This window comes from Silurus meridionalis, chromosome 14 (assembly GCF_014805685.1).
Source record: "Silurus meridionalis isolate SWU-2019-XX chromosome 14, ASM1480568v1, whole genome shotgun sequence".
Taxonomy (NCBI): Eukaryota; Metazoa; Chordata; class Actinopteri; order Siluriformes; family Siluridae; genus Silurus; species Silurus meridionalis.
In genome coordinates, this window is record NC_060897.1 from 12,010,440 (window position 1) to 12,028,601 (window position 18,162).

Genomic DNA, 18,162 nt, shown 5'->3' on the forward strand with positions numbered 1-18,162 from the left:
AAAAATGTTTTTCTTTCTGATTGATAACAGAATAGCACTTTGTGTGCATAATTTTTGGGTGAAAGCTCACGCTACAAATTATTGAACATTAATTATATTGGATATAATTGAAGTGACCACCGGGCAGCATAAAATCGTACAGGACAGATTAAATCATTATTTCGCCCAGTTATTACCTTGTAATGGACAGTGGTGAATATTTAGATTAGAATCTGGTGTTGCAAAGAAGCTTGTTTGGGTGTCAAATCATTTCCTGTCAGTGTGCATGTTACATTTGTATGCTGTTTTTCCTCTTCAGTCACCGCTGGTCATTCGTTTATAAACCATGTAGTGAATGTGCACTAGATCTCATCGCTTGTCTAGCAAATGAATTCTCTTTCTAGCATGTAAAAAAAAAATCGATATTGCACTGCATGTGAGAAGAAAGCAGAACTCAATGGCCATGAAACTTTGACATTTTCAGTTTCAGTTCCACTAGTGCTTGTGTAAAACGGCATGTTTGATTACTGGCAAGAGGAATTTTCCTATGTGTGTATACAAGCCGCCTAAATCCATCCAAACCCTTGCAATGCTCATGCCAGCTATATTCTTGGGAAAATATGCTTTTTTGCCACCGACTTGTTAAAGGCGGGAAGAGAACATGCAGCAGAGCTAACAACCGTGAACGAAGTCTCCTGGCATCCGCGTGCATTAGACACCCACTGTATGAGCACACCTGACAGGCAGGAGGACCTGGAGCCAATTTGGGTTCTCCACGAGTATAGGAAAGAGGAAGACTTAAGCTGTCATCATTTGTCTGGGTGCTGGATGCATTTTTACAGCTACATGATTTCTCTTGGCGCACCAGCCGAATCCAGCCTGATTGGAACGGCTGTAGGCCGGAGCCTTTGCGAAACACAGAGCTGTCTGTCAAAATGAGGAGCACAAGACGTGCAAACAGCCCACAGACCTGCATACTGTATTTATAGGGTAGAGAGAGGTGAAGTGAAAATGAAGCAGCAGTCATGCTTAACTGTGATACTGTCAGAAATAGTTCTGCATTTGGCTTTTGTAGCACGTACCGTATTACCGTAAACACGTTCTGTATTTTAGGTTGGGGTGAAATAATATTTAACTATGTAGCACTCTGGAAAACCTTTCTCAATATAATACTTGAAAAGTATTGTACTAGAAACTCACTATCATATATAACATGAGTATATCTTTTGGTGCTCGTCTATATCAAAATGAGTAACCAGCTTAAAATTAACCAGGGAGGGTTTTTTTTATATATAATTTTTGTTTACGTGTCACAGCCGTAAATAGTGGTCAATAAAAACGCTCATGTTCATGCATTTAGACTATTGGGCTTATTGTTTATTAAGAACTGATTTTTAAATGATGTGAGTTAATCAGATACCCTAGTGGGTTTTGCTTCATTGTAAGTAAAGTAGGTTTGAGTCTGTCATTGTATCATAATCCCTATTTGTTATTAAATGATGGCTACTGATTTTTAGGAATAATATACTTTTACTAACGGCTGGAATCAAATTTTTTGTGTGTGTCAACACACTTGGCCAATTAACCTGATTCTGATTCTGAAATAGAATAGAACTATAGTAAAATAGTTTTAGGAAACTGGTTTCCTTGTGCCTGAGACCTGTCACTGCTAGCGTGTATAAAATAACTAAAAATCATAATGTTTGTTGTGAATTCTTGCTGAGCATTCCATATGGACATTAGACGGACATTAGAACATAAGGATTACTGCTCATTAAGCCGGATTTGCCGTTTACAGATCGAGCGCCGCATGGAGGTTGTTCGGTTGGTCTCGCATAACACACACAAAAAGATGGTGACATATCTGCAGGGCCACGTTGGAGCAGATGCGGAAAAAAGACATGTGAGTACTGCATTGTTTTTCGGTTTATGTGTTAACACTTTAGACACACTGCACTCTCAATGTGACGCGACACGTTTCTTCCACTTTAGAAAAAGCTGCCTCTGATGAGCCTCTCTCAGGCCATGATGGATGGAGGGAGTCAGCTAGGAGAGGAGTGCATGATTGGGTGAGTTTACCTGCATTCTGATCTATGCATGATCCAGAACACATATCATTCACGTGAAGCCATGTTAACCAAAGCTCACGTTGATTAGAAGGGTTCTGTTAACAATGATTACAAAGGGACTGCTTTATCTGTGAGCAGCAGTATGGTTTCATGCCAAGGAAGAGCACCACAGACTTGTTATTTGCTTTAAGAATGTTGATGGAGAAGTATAGAGAAGGTCAGAAGAAGTTGCATTGTGTGTTTGTGGATTTAGAGAAAGCGTACGACAGAGTGCCGAGAGAGGAGTTGTGGTATTGTATGAGGAAGAGAAGTATGTAAGGGTGGTGCAGGACATATATGAGGACCGTGTAAAAGCAGTGAAGTGTGCAGTAGGAACGACAGATTGGTTCAAGGTGGAGGTTGGACTGTAATAAGGATCTGAGCCCTTTCCTGTTTGCAGTGGTGATGGACAGGTTGACAGACAAGGTCAGATAGGGAACAGGTTGAGCATGGAGAGGTGGAGGTACGTGCTGGAGAGAAGGGGAATGTAAGTCAGTAGGAGTAAGACAGGGTAGATGTGTGTGAATGAGAGGGAGGGCAGTGGAGTGGTGCGGTTGCAGGGAGAAGAGGTGGAGAAGGTGGATGAGTTTAAGTACCTGGGGTCAACAGTGAAAAGTAATGAAGTGTGTTAGAGAAGTGAAGAAAAGAGTGCAGGCAGGGTGGAGTGGGTGGAGAAGAGTGGCAGGAGTGATTTGTGATAGTAGGGTATCTGCAAGAGTGAAGGAAAGTTTATAGGACTGTTTATGAGACCTGCAATGTTGTATGGTTTAGAGACAGTGGCATTGAGTAAAAGACAGGAGGTGGAGCTGAAGGTAGCAGAGCTGAAGATGTTGAGGTTTTAGTTGGGAGTGACGAGGATGGACAGGTTTAGACACGAGGGGGGGGTCTTTAGTCACTGTAGACCAATATGAGTATCACTGAAGGACCTTGGCAGGAAGAAAATTTCCTTCCTATTATTCTGAAGAAGGTTCAAATGCAAATCTTCTTTTAGACATCACTTTTAGAACATAAGTAATGCTTGTAGGGCAATATGACAATAAATTAATATTGATTAATATTGACAATCAATATTGAAATACTGATTCTTATTCTGGTCTGTGAGTAAAATAAAACACAAATAGCTCTGAATATTCAAAACTCAAAAGAAAGATTTATTAAAAAAGTAAATATTATTAAAATAAATAATATATAATATATAAAAATAAAATATAATAGTAAAATATCTCATGCAGAGAAAGACGTGAATATAATATTCCTCTTAGAATAATGCAAGAGGGATAACCTGCAGTATAGCTAGATATTTTCAACATTTTAGCAGATATCTGTTTATGATGTAATATATTATATAAATAATATAAAATATTTTTTAAAGTGAAGCTTGTAATTTAATGCCCCATTACAAAATGAAAAAAGATATGTGCAAAAGTTATTCTTGTTTGCACTGAACCATCATTTATGTTTATTTAGCAAGTGAATGATTGTGACTAAAATACAGTGAATGGAGCAAGTCTCATATTTCAGCAGTCTGATGTTTGGCGCTCAGGTTAGCGGTAATATAGAGTACATACACCCATTAGCCATAACATTATACCCACTGAGAGGTGACTGGTATCTCGAAACAAATATATTGCCAATTGATGGGATAGATTGTTGGAAGGACGAAAAATAGACAAGTTTAATGATCTGAGCAACTTTGACAATAATTGCCAAATTATGATGGCTAAATAACTTGGTCAGAGCCTCTCCAAAGCACCAGGTGATAGGTAGGGCTGCAGCTAACGATGATAATTGATAAATCGATTGATTGAACAGCATTTGAGTATGAAAGTTGAAGCAATTTGTGTAAATAAACATTTGTTTTGTATCTAAACATTTAAAACAAGCATTTGAATGTAGTAAAGCCGCAGTAAACCACGTATGGAATCAGATAAGTTACTGTTGTAGACAAATGCTATAACAAGAGAATAGAACAAAGAAGCACAGCAAGGTAACAGACTTGATTAAAAAAAAAAAAGAAAAAAAAATATACATTGGTGTACAAATGCATAATCATTTGCTGAAAACCACAACGGCGACTTAAATGTAATCGTTTACCGCTGCTGTTATTTGCTGCTTTTAGATTTAATGTTTGTTCGCACCGTTTTAATCGAATCCATCATCTATTTTGCAAGCGAGCTGATTGCGCAACCTGATGCTCACGAGTCACGACAGAACAGATCCAGTGCGACTGTCCCGAAGTAAACAAACAAACAGTTTGCACAATAGCACTTCCTTAAACTATACACTTTTCACATGAGGAGAATATACAGTTTCTGCTTAGCGTGTTGATGTTTCACCTGAATTAGAGACTCCGGTGTGTTTTCTTTTCATACATGCGCGTGCATCAATGTGGTACTTCTATGCCACACAAGCTCCGCTTTGCATAACTTCCAGGTACAGTTTTCTTTGTTGCGTTTAATATAAAATGCTCCAATTGCCTTGCGTTTAATATAAAACGCTCTCATGCCTTGGATGACTTGGGACGCACTGTCCTCCATTTTCACACATGGCTGTGTTATGTTCTGGTCATGCTAAAAAGGAACTTGAGCAGCCCATCTATTCGTTGTTGCGGCTCAAGTGATGAGTATATAGTGTGTTTTTTCTATTCTTTTGTATCTGGTCAGAGACCCAATTGAGTAGATGGTTTAACAGCAAAATATGCAAACTCCACAGTTAGTGGTGCAGACTCTGCATGAAGAATTGCAGTTTAAACACAGTGATTTGATTAAGCTGTTAATATTAAGGGTATATGCAGTAGTACAACATACTACAGGAGCAGTACATCATAGTTATAGTTTGTAATTAGTATAGATAAAATATAAAACCCAGAAATCTTTGGCTAAATTGGTTGCTGATTGTATTTGCATGATACAAAGTGTTTTATTTATGTTTCTGTACGATTGTATCATCTACTGTGTGCATTAATGTATATAACTATGATGTAGGAAAATGATGGAGTTGTGTGGAGAAGCTGAAAGTAAACTCGCATATGAGCAGAGCCAACATGAAGTCCAGCTTGAAAGGGAAGTCCTGGACCCAATCAACCAGCTAGCAGAGGTGAGCGCAGTCAGATAATAATTGGTAATGTGTATTGTGTTTCCACAGAGCGCCTGTGTCTGTGTACTCGATAGAGATTTATTGTAGGAATCAGCGGTTAGTCTTTTTAATCTGACATAAAGCATATTAGCAGGTGGCAAGCGCTTTTTAATGACTATTAAATTGTACCTTTTATGTCTGGACATTCAGAATTTGGCTTCAACAAAAAAAAGAAAAGAAATTTGAGCACTGATATTGAAAATTGCTTTGTGATTATCACCTGCCATTTAACTTATTACGACTAGCTTTTTTCTTTTAGTGCTGCTGTTTGTTTTTCTCAAATAATAGCTGAACAAGTCATTGATGGCAGTCAACAGCAGAATTTGCATAATATATATATATTTTTTTCACAAATAATTGTATTATTAAGTCATCAATTCTCTCATGAGGTAACTCATCCTCCCTAAATTTCTATTTATAAAGGAATTGGTTATTTTGGGTAATTAGGAGATTTATATTTTTTATGTTAGACTATGGATGTCATTTCTGTGCCTGGATAAAGGGAACATCAAGCAAGGTTCCATATTAGATAACTGATCAGCCTAGTGGTTCCTTTTATTATAGCCATCCCTATTCATCTGTCTTCTGCTTACATACTGTACTCATTTATGTTACATGTGGAGATATTATACACACAAAAAGAGACACACAGTCACTTAAACAGGTCTTTTTTTTATCAATTTTTTTCATTCAACCAAAGCCAGTTTAAATGTTTATCTATTCTATAATTTTTTTTTTGCCAACAGAATGATATTCCAAATATCATGAAGCAGAGAAAGCAGCTAGCTAAGCTTGTACTGGATTATGATTCTGCAAAGGCTAGGTGAGCAAATTCAAATATTATTTGTCACATACACATTCATACAGAGTACGACATGTAGTGGAATGCTTTTTTTTACGACTGTCCAACATGTAAACATGAAAAATAGAAATGTAATATAAGGATAAAAATAAATAGTAAATAAATAAAATAAGTATAAGGTATATCAAAATTACAGCATAACTAGAAAGGTTAAGAATAATGTAATATGTATGTATATATGTATATATATGTGTGTGTGTGTGTGTGTGTGTGTGTGTGTGTGTGTGTGTGTGTGTGTGTGTGTGTGTGTATATGTATATGTGTATATATATATATATATATATATATATATATATATATATATATATATATATATATATAGACAGACAATAATTGCAAGAAAGGAATGGATGTGTATGAGAGATATTGACAAAAGTACATATTAAAGTGATCCAGTGTGATTTGTCCTTAAATCAATTGTGTTTTAAGTAAAGCAATCTTTTCATTGTAACACATTTCATGCAACATATTTCAAAATTCAAACAAACAAGAAACAACACTTTCAAACAAATATAAATCATGACTCTGTTGTTAAGTTATTTAAAATATACATTTCTATTTTTCAAACATACCTGTAGGAAATGTTAGGTTTAGAAATGTAAATATATATAAATATCATACACGAACGCTGTTTTCTACATTTTTTTAGTTTGCATAATAATACAACTTACTCATGAAGCTCTGTTTACCTTCACCATTGCACAGTAAATCAACTTTTAGGCCTACATTAGTGAATTGCTAGATGCTAGAATGAATAATTATATTATATAATTGATGATACGTTTAAGTCGAGACGTTAATCACATTAAATACCTTTTACATGTTTCAAAGTTGTTTTTTATTCTCTGTCTGCTCCAGATATCTGCAGGCCAATAAAGCAATTCTGACAGCCACAAACAACCAAGCAATGGCTGCCAAAGCTGACTCGTGTAAGGAGGAGATGGATGAAGCCCACAACAAAGTAGAGATATGTAAGGTATGCTTAAAGGTTATTAATTCCTCTAAGGGAGTGGTTCTAGTTGCAGGAAAGGAGCTTGAGAGAAATATGGCAACACATTCCTGAGAAACCTTAAAAAATAAAAAACATAAATCTGGAACAATTGCAAAATGTGATGATTTTGTAATTGTACATGGACACATACAGATTTCACAGTGCCCCTTTTTTACAGATTGTATGATTGAAATGGGTTTGCAGGACCTTGAAGTGTTTCATGAACAAGATTACCGTTATTTGTTTTCTTCAGGATCAGCTGGCTGCTGACATGTACATCTTCTTTTCCAAGGAGGGAGAGTATGCACGTTATTACGTCATGGTGAGTTCTCCCTCTGCTGTCCATCGATGCATCAGTTTAATATTTTTTCTACAAAAATGCTTCGCTTGTGTTTCCCATCTCAGCGTGGCCGAGTGCCGAGCTGCTGCTTTGAAGACTGGATTGAATTATGACTATTATTTCCAGATTTCTAGCTATTTGCACTTTCCTGTCACATTTTCTGTTGCATGAACACAAATGAAGAAAGTCATGTAAGAAAGCTTTGCCTTTCTTCTTAGTTGTTAGAGGCCCAAGCCGAATACCACAGAAGATCTCTGGCTTGCATTGAAAGCGTCCTTCCCGCTATCAGATCACAGCAAGGTATGACATAACATTCAATATGGAAATGTTTTTCTAGCTTTTGTTTCCCTGATGAAAAAATAAACATTAGTGAATGAAGATATACAGGACTGTGCAAAGGTTCTAGGCAGGTGTGGTGAAAAATGCTATAAAATAAGAATGATTTAAAAAAATTGAATCGTTTGTTTATTTTTTTATGAATTAACAACACGGAAAGTAAATGTACAGAAGAAAAATCCAAATGAAATCAGTATTTGATGTGGAAATCTCAAGGGAATAACCACAGATTGACCCCGAATCGGTGATGTTGTGATCAGGACTCTGTGGGGACCAAAACTATTACTTATCAGACTTTGTTTACTTATAGGCGGTTGTTGACTTGCTGCAGAATTAATTTAGGGGCAAATCAAATGCCTCCCTGATGGTATTTTATGATGGATAAATATCTGGGTGTATTTCTTAGCATTGAGGACACTAACTAATTAATGAATAGGACATTAATCCTGATCAAATCTCCAATTCCATTTGCAGAAATGCAGACTCAAAAGTGCAGAAAGCATTCAACATGCTCTGTTGTCTGCAGACACTCAATATTGTACTTCTTAACAGCTCTTTGGCAAACAACTAGTTTTTTGTTTTTCTGGACTGATCAGTCGAGAGCACTTGCTGCGTTTTTTTTGCATCCCAGTTCCTATATCTTTGTGCATAGTTAATTCCCTTAGCTTCGTTTAAACGTTAGAGGTACAGTTGTTTAGCTGCAATTCTTTCTTGAAGACTGCTTCTGGCCAGACTTCTTCAAAAAATAGAGGGGTCGACCTTGTCCATGTGGTTTCCTCTAGTTCTTTGCTGATGTCACTGACGCCCATCTTCTGATGTTGAAGGGAAGTAAGCACGATGTGTCTTTCGCTGTATTAAGATTTTTTGGCCCACCACTGTGTCTTTGTTCCTCCCCATTTATTTGTGCATCCTCAAAATAGCTTGAACAGCACATCTTGAAACCCCAGTCTGCTATTAAATCTTTGCCTGAGAGAGACCTTACTGATGCAGTATACCTAGCTTGTGTCTTGTTGCTGTGCTCAGGCTTGCCATGGTGTATGACCTGTGACTTCCACAACCTCACCTTAGAAGCAGCTTGGCTGTACCTCACCTAGTATTAAGCCTCCTACACAGATGTTTTTGTTTCAGTTTATGTTTTAACTACATATAAAATGCTAAGTGCACAAAGTGCGCAACTGTAAAAACTGAAAGCCAAAGCATGGTCACACACCGAATATTGTTTTGATTTATTTTTGTCTGTGTGCTCACTTTGCATTTTGTAAATTAATTAAAAAGATAATAATTTAAATCTATATTTTAGGAAGCATTCTTATTATATAGCATTTTTTTCCACACCTGTCTTAAACCTTAGCACAATACTGCATGTCTATAAATTAAAGAAGTCTAAAGTAATCATGATTATTCTGCTTGGGTGTTTTCTTTATGCACGCCTGTATATCAATGTGACGCGTGTACAATATCCATTTTATTTGAACAGATTTGCTTTGTGATTTATTATAAGCTTTACCTAGAGCTTGTGGCCACACATATCATTAGTAGGTCAAATCCCCATAATATGCTGTACCTATTCTAGGAACTCAAAAACTTCCTCTAAATCTACAAAAGCATTGTTTCTGTAACAAGTCTTATTAAACGTCATCTATAATTTATTGTTCTGTATTTTGAAGCCGTGACAGTGCTTTTAGTTTCGGCGAGAATACCACTTCCTGTAGTGTTTTTAGACTAAAGATACACAGGAACTTGAATAATAATTACATTTCAACACCACCCCATATCAAAGTAGATTTATTCATGTAGAGTTTAAGACTGAATTTAGTAATAGGAACATGTGTTTTAGCTACCTGCTATCCCTGCTATAGTTCTGTTCCATCTGGGGGTTTTTTGTGTGTGTAGGTTGAGTCATTGTATTTCTTACTTAAGTTGAAGCCTTACTCTTAAGTCTCTCTCTCTCTTTCTCTCTTTCTCTGTTTCTCTCTTTCTCTCTCTCTCTCTCTCTCTCTCTCTCTCTCTCTCTCTCTCTCTCTCTCTCCCTCTCCCTCTCCCTCTCCAGAGACATGGATGGAGAAGCCAGCATTCGGCACATCGCTTGAGGAGCACCTTAAGCGGAGTAACAGGGAAATTGCTCTGCCTATAGAGGCCTGTGTGATGATGCTTTTGGAAACAGGCATGAAAGAGGAGGTAATGAGCCTCATCACTTTAGAAATGTAGTTCCAATTCAAGATCCTAATTAGAATGTGATTTACTAGTATTCAAACCATGAAGCTTTTCTTTAGAGGCTCTATAAAAGTTTCGGCTTAATGGCTTAGAATCACCTCAGATTTGGGAAAACAAAACTCTGGGATAACAAAACATTATCAACATTTGTGGGGTAAATCAGTCTTGTCTTTTGTAAGATGCTTAAAAAAAGTATTATTCATTAAATTCATGAGTCATGATTTATTATTAATGAATTGCTACCTCCATAGTTTCAGTGTAATTAATTTGTATATTGTGCAAAAGAATCAAAAACATCCAAACACAACTTGTATTATAGCAAACTCTATAAATGTTTTTAGTTTTGTTCGATTTCTTTTTTTTTTTATATTTTGACAAACCATTTGTTGGAGTAAACGTCCCTCTCATGACAGTCCTGGTTTAGTTCAGTCAGTCTGTAGAAGTGTAATTGCAACTATTGATGTAATTGTGTAGTTCACTTCTCTTTTCCATTTTGACACACAGACTGCTGGGTCTAATAATAGAACTGAAACGAGACAACCAGTTCCCTTCTTTTGTTTGAAAAGTCTCCCAAATTTATTGTCAATTGGGTATTATTTTGTTTTATTTCCACTGTTTTAATGTGCTAGGTAAATACATTTATATCTGTACTACATTTAGAAGTTTTGTCATTTTGCAGGGACTGTTTCGTATTGCTGCAGGAGCCTCTAAATTAAAGAAGCTCAAAGCTGCACTGGATTGTTCAACTTCTCAGTTGGAGGAGTTTTACTCAGACCCCCATGCTGTAGCAGGTGTGTTCCATTTCCAATAAAAAAGCATCCTATTCTTTGGTCAACTTGTCTATACATCTAATACTGACCAGTTATTTAGTTATTTTTATTTAACTACAACAGATAAAAATTATTTATATTTTTTATATTTTTTTTGTTGTTTTTTTTAAACCAAACCAGCTTAGCCTGATTTCACAGATACCACTTTCCTGCCAGATCATGTTCTGTTGCAATGGTTCACATACATGAAATGAGAACAATAGTTTTTTTGTCGGTTTCCCATAACCAGGAGCCCTGAAGTCATACCTGAGGGAGCTCCCAGAACCACTGATGACCTTCCAGCTGTATGATGAGTGGAATCAAGCCTCAAAGTAAATGACATGTAGCATGATGAATATTCTGTACAGGCATAAAGCATGAACACTCTCCTAGCAGTTTGGGGATTTATCTAGAATTTGACCAGGAACATTACAGAATAAATTGAAATCATGTCTGACTTAACAATTTTTTCCCCTTAGTAATTAAACCTGTGTAAAAATGTGAATTCTTTTTCCTCCTTTCTCTTTCTGTGCAGTGTTTCCGATCCAGATAAGAGACTGCAGGCATTATGGGTAACATGTGACAATTTGCCAAAGGCCAACAAGGCTAACCTGAAGTAGGTTAAGTATAAAATAAAACACAATGGGCTATACTGTTATAAGAAATTTGATTACTAGCTCAAAGTTGTTTTGTCCTACAACTTCACATTCAATTAATGCATAAATTACGTGATACTTTAACATTTTTAAAGAACACCTTTACCTCTGACCCTTCTTTGCATTTTCACTTAATGCAGTTTATTTTGTGTTTATTAAGATATTTGGTGAAGTTCCTGGCCAAGCTGGCTCAGGACAGCGAAGTCAATAAGATGACCCCAAGCAACATTGCCATTGTATTGGGACCAAACCTGCTGTGGGCCAAAACTGAGGGGTGAGTTCAGACATGACAACAACTATTGTGTTGGTAGTTTCATTTGCTTAATGTGAGATGTCGAGTGAGTTTTTTCCCCTGTATCTTTAGGACTCTTGCTGAAATGGCAGCTGCTACCTCGGTCCATGTGGTGGCAATAATTGAGCCCATTATCCAGCATGCAGACTGGTTTTTTCCAGAAGGTACCAACATTTATTTTAAAATCCCCAACATATCTGAAATATACAGCCAAACGATTGTAGACTATTTTTTGACATCCTATTCTAGATTCAGTCCCCTTTTTACATCTAGAATAAATTCTCCTGTTTTCTTTGTCGTTCAGATGTGGAGTTCAATGTGTCAGGCATGTTTGCGATGCCCACTGGCCCCGTGCACCAGTCTGGGTACCCTGCTACCCCTGAGCCTGAATATGCCACTGTAGAGCGGAGACGCCCGGGCAGCCAGGGGGCATCTGAGACTGAGACTCCTCGCAAAGACAGGTATCCGTCTCACCCTCGCCTTCACAGACAAGACTCCAGATCCACTGTGTCTGCTTTGTATGTAGTGGCCAATGAGTCCGTCACAGTCAAAGCGGACAATCCGTCTCCGGAGGCTGTGAATTGACTTGCACGTGCATTCGTTTTCAAGGTGTTTTGTCTTTTCAGTTATCATTTTGTACATGCTTCATTACATCAATAAAACATTTGTTTTTTCCCTTGTTCAAACATGGCAAAATGAGTGATCTGATTTGTCTATTTTAAAATGGGTCTCATTGAGTCTTACGGATTGTGACACAACTCAGTTTGACTGGATCTTCAGTAACTTGGGTCTTAGTCGTAATATATAGCATTGCAAGGCTGATCAGTTAGTTTAACTTGACTTGAAATCACAAAATTGTCTCAGTGTTGACTAAATGATGGTTCAAAGTTCAAAAGAAAAAGAAAGGTCTTTCAGTCATGTGGTCATCCGGTGCTGCATCGACATGTCTTGAATCTTGACTTAAAAGAAAACTCCAGCATTTTTCAACCTATTCTTTCCCTTAGCTTTTTTTTTGTGTATGCGCGTCATTTCAACACATGGAAAAAAAAACGTTGACTCAAAACATAATTGAAGTCTAAGTGTCATTTTTAAAGCCCCTAATAAATCTATTTAACAATGTGCCATTTAATATTCAGAGATACAACTTTTACATTATGGCAGTAAAGTGGAGACAGACATGCAAGGACTTTATAGCAGTACAGCTTGTGGTAACTATGCTTCATCAGACAGAAACGTGATACTTCCGTGGTTGTGAGTTATGTATGCACATTCTTATTGTATAAATAGTGGCGTATTCTCTGAAAGGACAGATTTTACATATGGAGTCTAATTTAAGGTCTTCAGTTTCAAAGAATTCAAGGACATATTCTATACAAATCTTTTGCATAAACATTGCATAACGATTTTTTTTTTAAGAAGTAGCAGCGAAATGATGTAAATGGTAATTCCATGTACTGTATGGTAAAGAATGCGGGAGCGATATGTTTAGATTGAAAAGGTGCTGGAACGTTCTTTTAGTATGCAAATTAATCTTTTGGGTTCCCAAGATCTTAAAGTTGCAGCTAAATGTCTTCTCTTTTAAACAGCTGCTTTCTCATACATTTTATGATTTTTCTGGAAAATGATAAATGCATACAATAACTTGTTAGCATTTAGAATTAGTTACACAACTGAAAACAATTAACCAACAAAGAAAAACAAAACAAAAAACAAAACAATGCCTGCTAGTACACACACTGGAAAAAAAAAATATCAAAAATGTCTTTTCTTTTTTTTTCCTTTAAAATTTGTACCCCTTGCCTTGGTGTGCTTTGTGTGTAGTGGCCTCCTCCCTTCTCTTTCTGTCACTTCTTATCCTCTGGCCTTTAATACCTCTCTGTGACCGCAGGTAGAGGGTTGTCAGGTGTCAGTGTTTTACCCTCTTTCCCCTCTCCCCTCGCTAGCAAACATCCGGAGCATGCACCTCGTAGAACTGGCACTCTAAATAGAAAACAGCAGCAGCAGCAGCAGCAGCACACCTCTCCAGCCTTCCAGCCCCCTCTTCCTCCAGTGGAGGCAGGGGGGGTCCCATTGTCCGAGGCTCCCTCTCAGTCAGCTGTAGGGGGCTCGGAGGCTGGAGCTATAGTGACTCAGAACCAGCAATCTATAAACCAGCAGCAGTCTGCTGATGAGAGCAGGTAAGGACCAAGAACACAAAGACCGCTTCCCACTACCGCGCTGCAGGTGTCAATCAAAACAATGATCTTTATCTACCAGATAATTCTGTGCTGCGTTAACCTGTCTCTAGAGTAACTTTCACCATCTTTCCTTTAATGAATTCCATAAATCAACGTACCAATTAAATCCTGAACAAGTAAGTAAAATTAAATTGAAAGAGCATTTTACCTTCTGGCTGAGATTAAGGAGTTTAAAGCCTGTCAGATGCCAGTTTCAATCCGGAAACTTCTTAGTCATTTGTCTGCTCAGACTGATCATGCCTTCCTCACAGTCAGTGATTCCTGACTTCCTTCCTTATCTCCTGCTTGCTGTGTCTCTTCTCTTTCTCATGTCTGAATCACTGCCTGTTGTCTTTGGCCTAAAAGATTTAAATCCAGCTTACATTTTATTTCTTTACTTGCTGCTGAAATTAAAATCATGGCATGGCATGCCGAGTTTGAGATTTTAATACAAATATTGATTTTTAACAGTTTATTCTAATTCACAAACCGATTTACAAGCTGCATATTTTCTAACAAGCACGTTTTTAAGAAGCATGAGAAACTGAATATTTATTAACAGCATGCTAAGACGTTTGCAGATGTTTAATCACGATCCTGTTTGTACACTAGTAGCGTTGTGCGAGAGCCAACCTCCACACCTCCACCCCTGAGAAATGGCCCTGGAGGCCCCAGTGGAACACCTGGGCAGCTATCCGTGGGGACGCCAACATCTGCTTCCAAAGGCCCCAGTCCACACATGGTGCGCAGAGGTAAGTCACTTTCCCATGTGTCAGCAGGAATTAAAACTTTTCTATAGTTGGACACTATGTGTAAAACTTCCACAAAGTATCATGCTTGTACCTGCTACTATAATCGGTCATTTCTTCCTCTTGTACTAAATCACTTCCAGAACACCATGTCTGTACGAATGAGATAACATGAGCTGTACTTGTGCTTTCAGGTACAAAGAAACAGGCACCTGCACCCCCTAAAATAGCTCCCAACTCCTCATCTGCAACTACGCCCCCAAAAGCCACATCCACCCCTTCCATACAGGCCCAGAGCCCAGCCGCAAGTCCTGGCCAGCCTGTAACCCTACCTCGCCGTCACTCCAGTAACCAGATGCCCATCCATGCCCCAAGTCACCCTCCTCCTCAGCCTCCACAGAACACAGCAGACCCAGAGCCATCCCCTCCACACAGCCCAACTCGACCTGACACGCCCCCACATGACTTCACCCACTCTGCCTTTTTGTCCCGCCCTCGGCCTGTTCCCAGACCACGGCCCAGACCTAGTGTGCCACCGCCTCCTCAGCCTCCAAGCGAGAGCACTAATGGAGTGTGCAACTCTGCCTCCAAGATCATTACAGGTATGAAAGTACACTACATGTTTTATTGATTCTCCATCTCCAAAAGCTTTTTGTGCCTTTTTTTTGACAAACCAAACGTTTTATATGCTTGGGTACAAATATATATTATTATTAAAGTGTCACCTTTCAGTCCTTCTTATAAATGATCGTTTTCAAAACCCATATGATATTTTTATATGCTTGGTCTGAATTTATGTTTAATTCCTGCACACACAATACTTTTGAGTAGCATCACAATTATATGAATGCCAGTTAGTGAGTATAGCTAAGAACATTTTGAACAAATCGTGTGTATAAAGTATATAAATCTAACGTGTGCTCATTTTCGGATGAACAGCAGACGATCAGATGCTATAAAGACCTTTTCTAGCAAAAGAAATCCAGAACGGAAGTCTTCAGGGCAGTTAGACATCCTTCTTTTTTTCTCATAGGAACAAAGCATAAATGTGGAACACATAAGGAAATCCGAGCATAAAACATTCAGACAATGTTTTGGGGATGTTGAGTTTCAGTATGTTGAAGCAAATCATCAGTGTCATTAGTGATTCATTATATAAAGCACAAGCCAAACCAACTGCTGCCCTCAATCCTTCCCCACGTCATTATATAAAAATGGAAACTTGCAGAGAAACAGCACTACTTTCCCTGATCTCACAATTACAGTTTTAACATCTTACTGACTGTTCACGTACTTCCACAGGTTAAGGAGATTATCCTGGGCCAGATAGTAACTAGTACGTTATGTCAATAGCTTGCATCTCATTAGTATCAGCTTTACTTCATGATCACCGTCACTTTTTTCGATATTCATTTTACATTTCATTGCCGTTCCACTGATCATGTAACTCCCATTTCATAAAATGCCACTAACAAAGGGACATGTTCAAGTTGGAGAGTTTTAACACAGTCACATAAAAACCAACCGCTCTCCCAAGTTTGTTCAAATGCATAATTGTCTCACAGCTAAAGTCTGACTGCCTTTTTTTTCCTCCTTTTTTTTTTTTATTTACCAATGTGATGGCTAGTGTGTAGTTTTGCAACCAGTTCTAAAAGTACAAGAGGCATTGACGGAATAAAATATCTGTGGCTCGGTGAACGGCTGCTGCAGAAAACATATGGATTGCTATGAGCAGTTATAAAACAAGCGCTGTAAAAATTTTTAAATTATTGGAACACTGGTTTTGTTTGGGTGGATACTGCAATGTCCTTTCCCAGGGCATATCAATTCTAAACTGCGCCAATGTTGAGAATAGTGAATTATGTCATACTGTCAACTAATTAATGTGTGTGAACGCAGTTTGTGTATAATAGACACATAGTGTGTGCAGTGTTAACAAAAAAAGCGTACGCTTCACGAATCAGAGCTGTTCAGCCGTAATGGAAAGTTCAGCCGTTGCCAGTTATGCCCTTCCCCCTCCACTCTGGTTTGAACAGCACAACACTCTGCGGTTTCACCACAAAGCTCTTCTACTATCCATCTGCATGAGCACGAGCACGGCGCTCTGCAGCTGCACCCCTTAGGCCACCTCTACAGGCTTATCGCTCCATCTTTCCATCTCTCATAAACTGCTCTTTCACTTAAATGGGGGAATTTTTCCAATCAATTAATCATGGCCACTCTGGGAGTAATACAGCGCTGTGGTTAATTACTTTTCTCGATGAACGTATGTCATCAGAAGGTCTTCGCTTAACAAGTAATTCATGAGTAATTGATGAATTAATTGGCTGTGCTGAGCATGACGAAGCATTGTTAAACTGTTACAGATGTGTGACCCCCTGCCTGTGAACTAAGAGTTGAATGGCAGGCTATGGTAAGGATGCCAAAACTAATGCTAAGCATTGTCGCTGAATGCCCTGTTGTGAATGCTTTTGCACACTAACACCGCTTGTCCGAAAATAACAGTAACTTCTAGCTAAACTGCATGTGCAATGACGCTTGTTGCAAAGCTCATAGCAAACAGCAAACTCGTTCTTTTTTTTTTTTCAAACTGACCTGGGGTCTTATTTATCAATCGTGCAAACATGTTTTCACTCAAAGAACGCTATATTATTGAGTTCTTCTTATATGTGCATATGGAGGTAGCTCAGTGGTTAAGGTGCTGGGTTACTAATCGGAAGGACGGGGGTTCAAGTCCCGGTATCGCCAAGCTGCCACTCTTGGGCCCTTGAGCAAGGCCCTTAACCCTCTGTGCTCCAGGGGTGCCATATCATGGACCCTTGTACCTTGTAGAACCCTGCACTCTGACCCCAGCTTCTGAGCAAGCTGGGATATGTGAAAAACGAATTTCACTGTGCTTTAATCTATATGTGACAAATAAAGTCTATTCTGTTCTATTCTAAATAATACCCTGACCATGCATATGCAGAAATCCCCAGTGGTAGAAAAGTGTCATCACAGGACCATGAGGCTCTCGTCACACTCATCATTAGTATACTTGTCGAGATTAACAGCAAGCTGCGGTGTTTATAACTAGTTGAATAATTGTGACATTGCAGGAAATGTAAGGAAAAGAAGTCATATCGATATTGGAAGATTTCTTTTTTAGAATTGCATGAACCACTTAACTGAGATTACTCATCAGTAAAATCTATTTGTCAAGTCTATCTATTTTGCCAGTATCTCAGCCCACATTCTTCAAGGATGACAAAGCACAGCACTGGAAGCTTAACAATTTTTTCTTCTCTGGGCAGTTTAGTTAAAGGGCACATTAACATAAGAAATTTGAGACAGCTCTGGCAATTCCCAACCAACCATGAACAGAATAATGGCATGGCTTACATGTATTCATATCTCTACTCACTCCTGGGCAAAAAGAAATGTATTCCCAAAAAAAACAACAATTTAATTGATCTGGAAATGAAACTAATAGAAA

The 18,162-nt window shown here is 38.2% G+C and overlaps 1 protein-coding gene across 6 annotated transcripts in view; it reads left to right on the plus strand.

Annotated features, from left to right (window-relative positions):
- Positions 1–18,162, plus strand: part of arhgap17b (Rho GTPase activating protein 17b) — a 34,320-nt gene that overhangs the window by 13,838 nt on the left and 2,320 nt on the right. Inside the window, exons 3-20 of one of the 6 annotated variants that reach the window (XM_046866218.1) lie at positions 1,778–1,882; positions 1,972–2,048; positions 5,072–5,183; positions 5,969–6,045; positions 6,943–7,060; positions 7,329–7,397; positions 7,634–7,715; positions 9,802–9,929; positions 10,645–10,756; positions 11,025–11,106; positions 11,310–11,390; positions 11,591–11,704; positions 11,795–11,886; positions 12,027–12,183; positions 13,666–13,899; positions 14,551–14,690; positions 14,882–15,289; positions 17,054–17,100. In XM_046866218.1, the coding sequence (XP_046722174.1) occupies positions 1,778–1,882; positions 1,972–2,048; positions 5,072–5,183; positions 5,969–6,045; positions 6,943–7,060; positions 7,329–7,397; positions 7,634–7,715; positions 9,802–9,929; positions 10,645–10,756; positions 11,025–11,106; positions 11,310–11,390; positions 11,591–11,704; positions 11,795–11,886; positions 12,027–12,183; positions 13,666–13,899; positions 14,551–14,690; positions 14,882–15,289; positions 17,054–17,061 (2,196 nt within the window). In that variant the 3' untranslated portion in view covers positions 17,062–17,100. Of the gene's footprint in view, positions 1–1,777; positions 1,883–1,971; positions 2,049–5,071; positions 5,184–5,968; positions 6,046–6,942; positions 7,061–7,328; positions 7,398–7,633; positions 7,716–9,801; positions 9,930–10,644; positions 10,757–11,024; positions 11,107–11,309; positions 11,391–11,590; positions 11,705–11,794; positions 11,887–12,026; positions 12,184–13,665; positions 13,900–14,550; positions 14,691–14,881; positions 15,290–15,989; positions 16,014–17,053; positions 17,101–18,162 lie in introns of all 6 variants that reach the window. The other 5 variants (XM_046866219.1, XM_046866217.1, XM_046866216.1 and 2 more) reach the window with 5 other exon arrangements.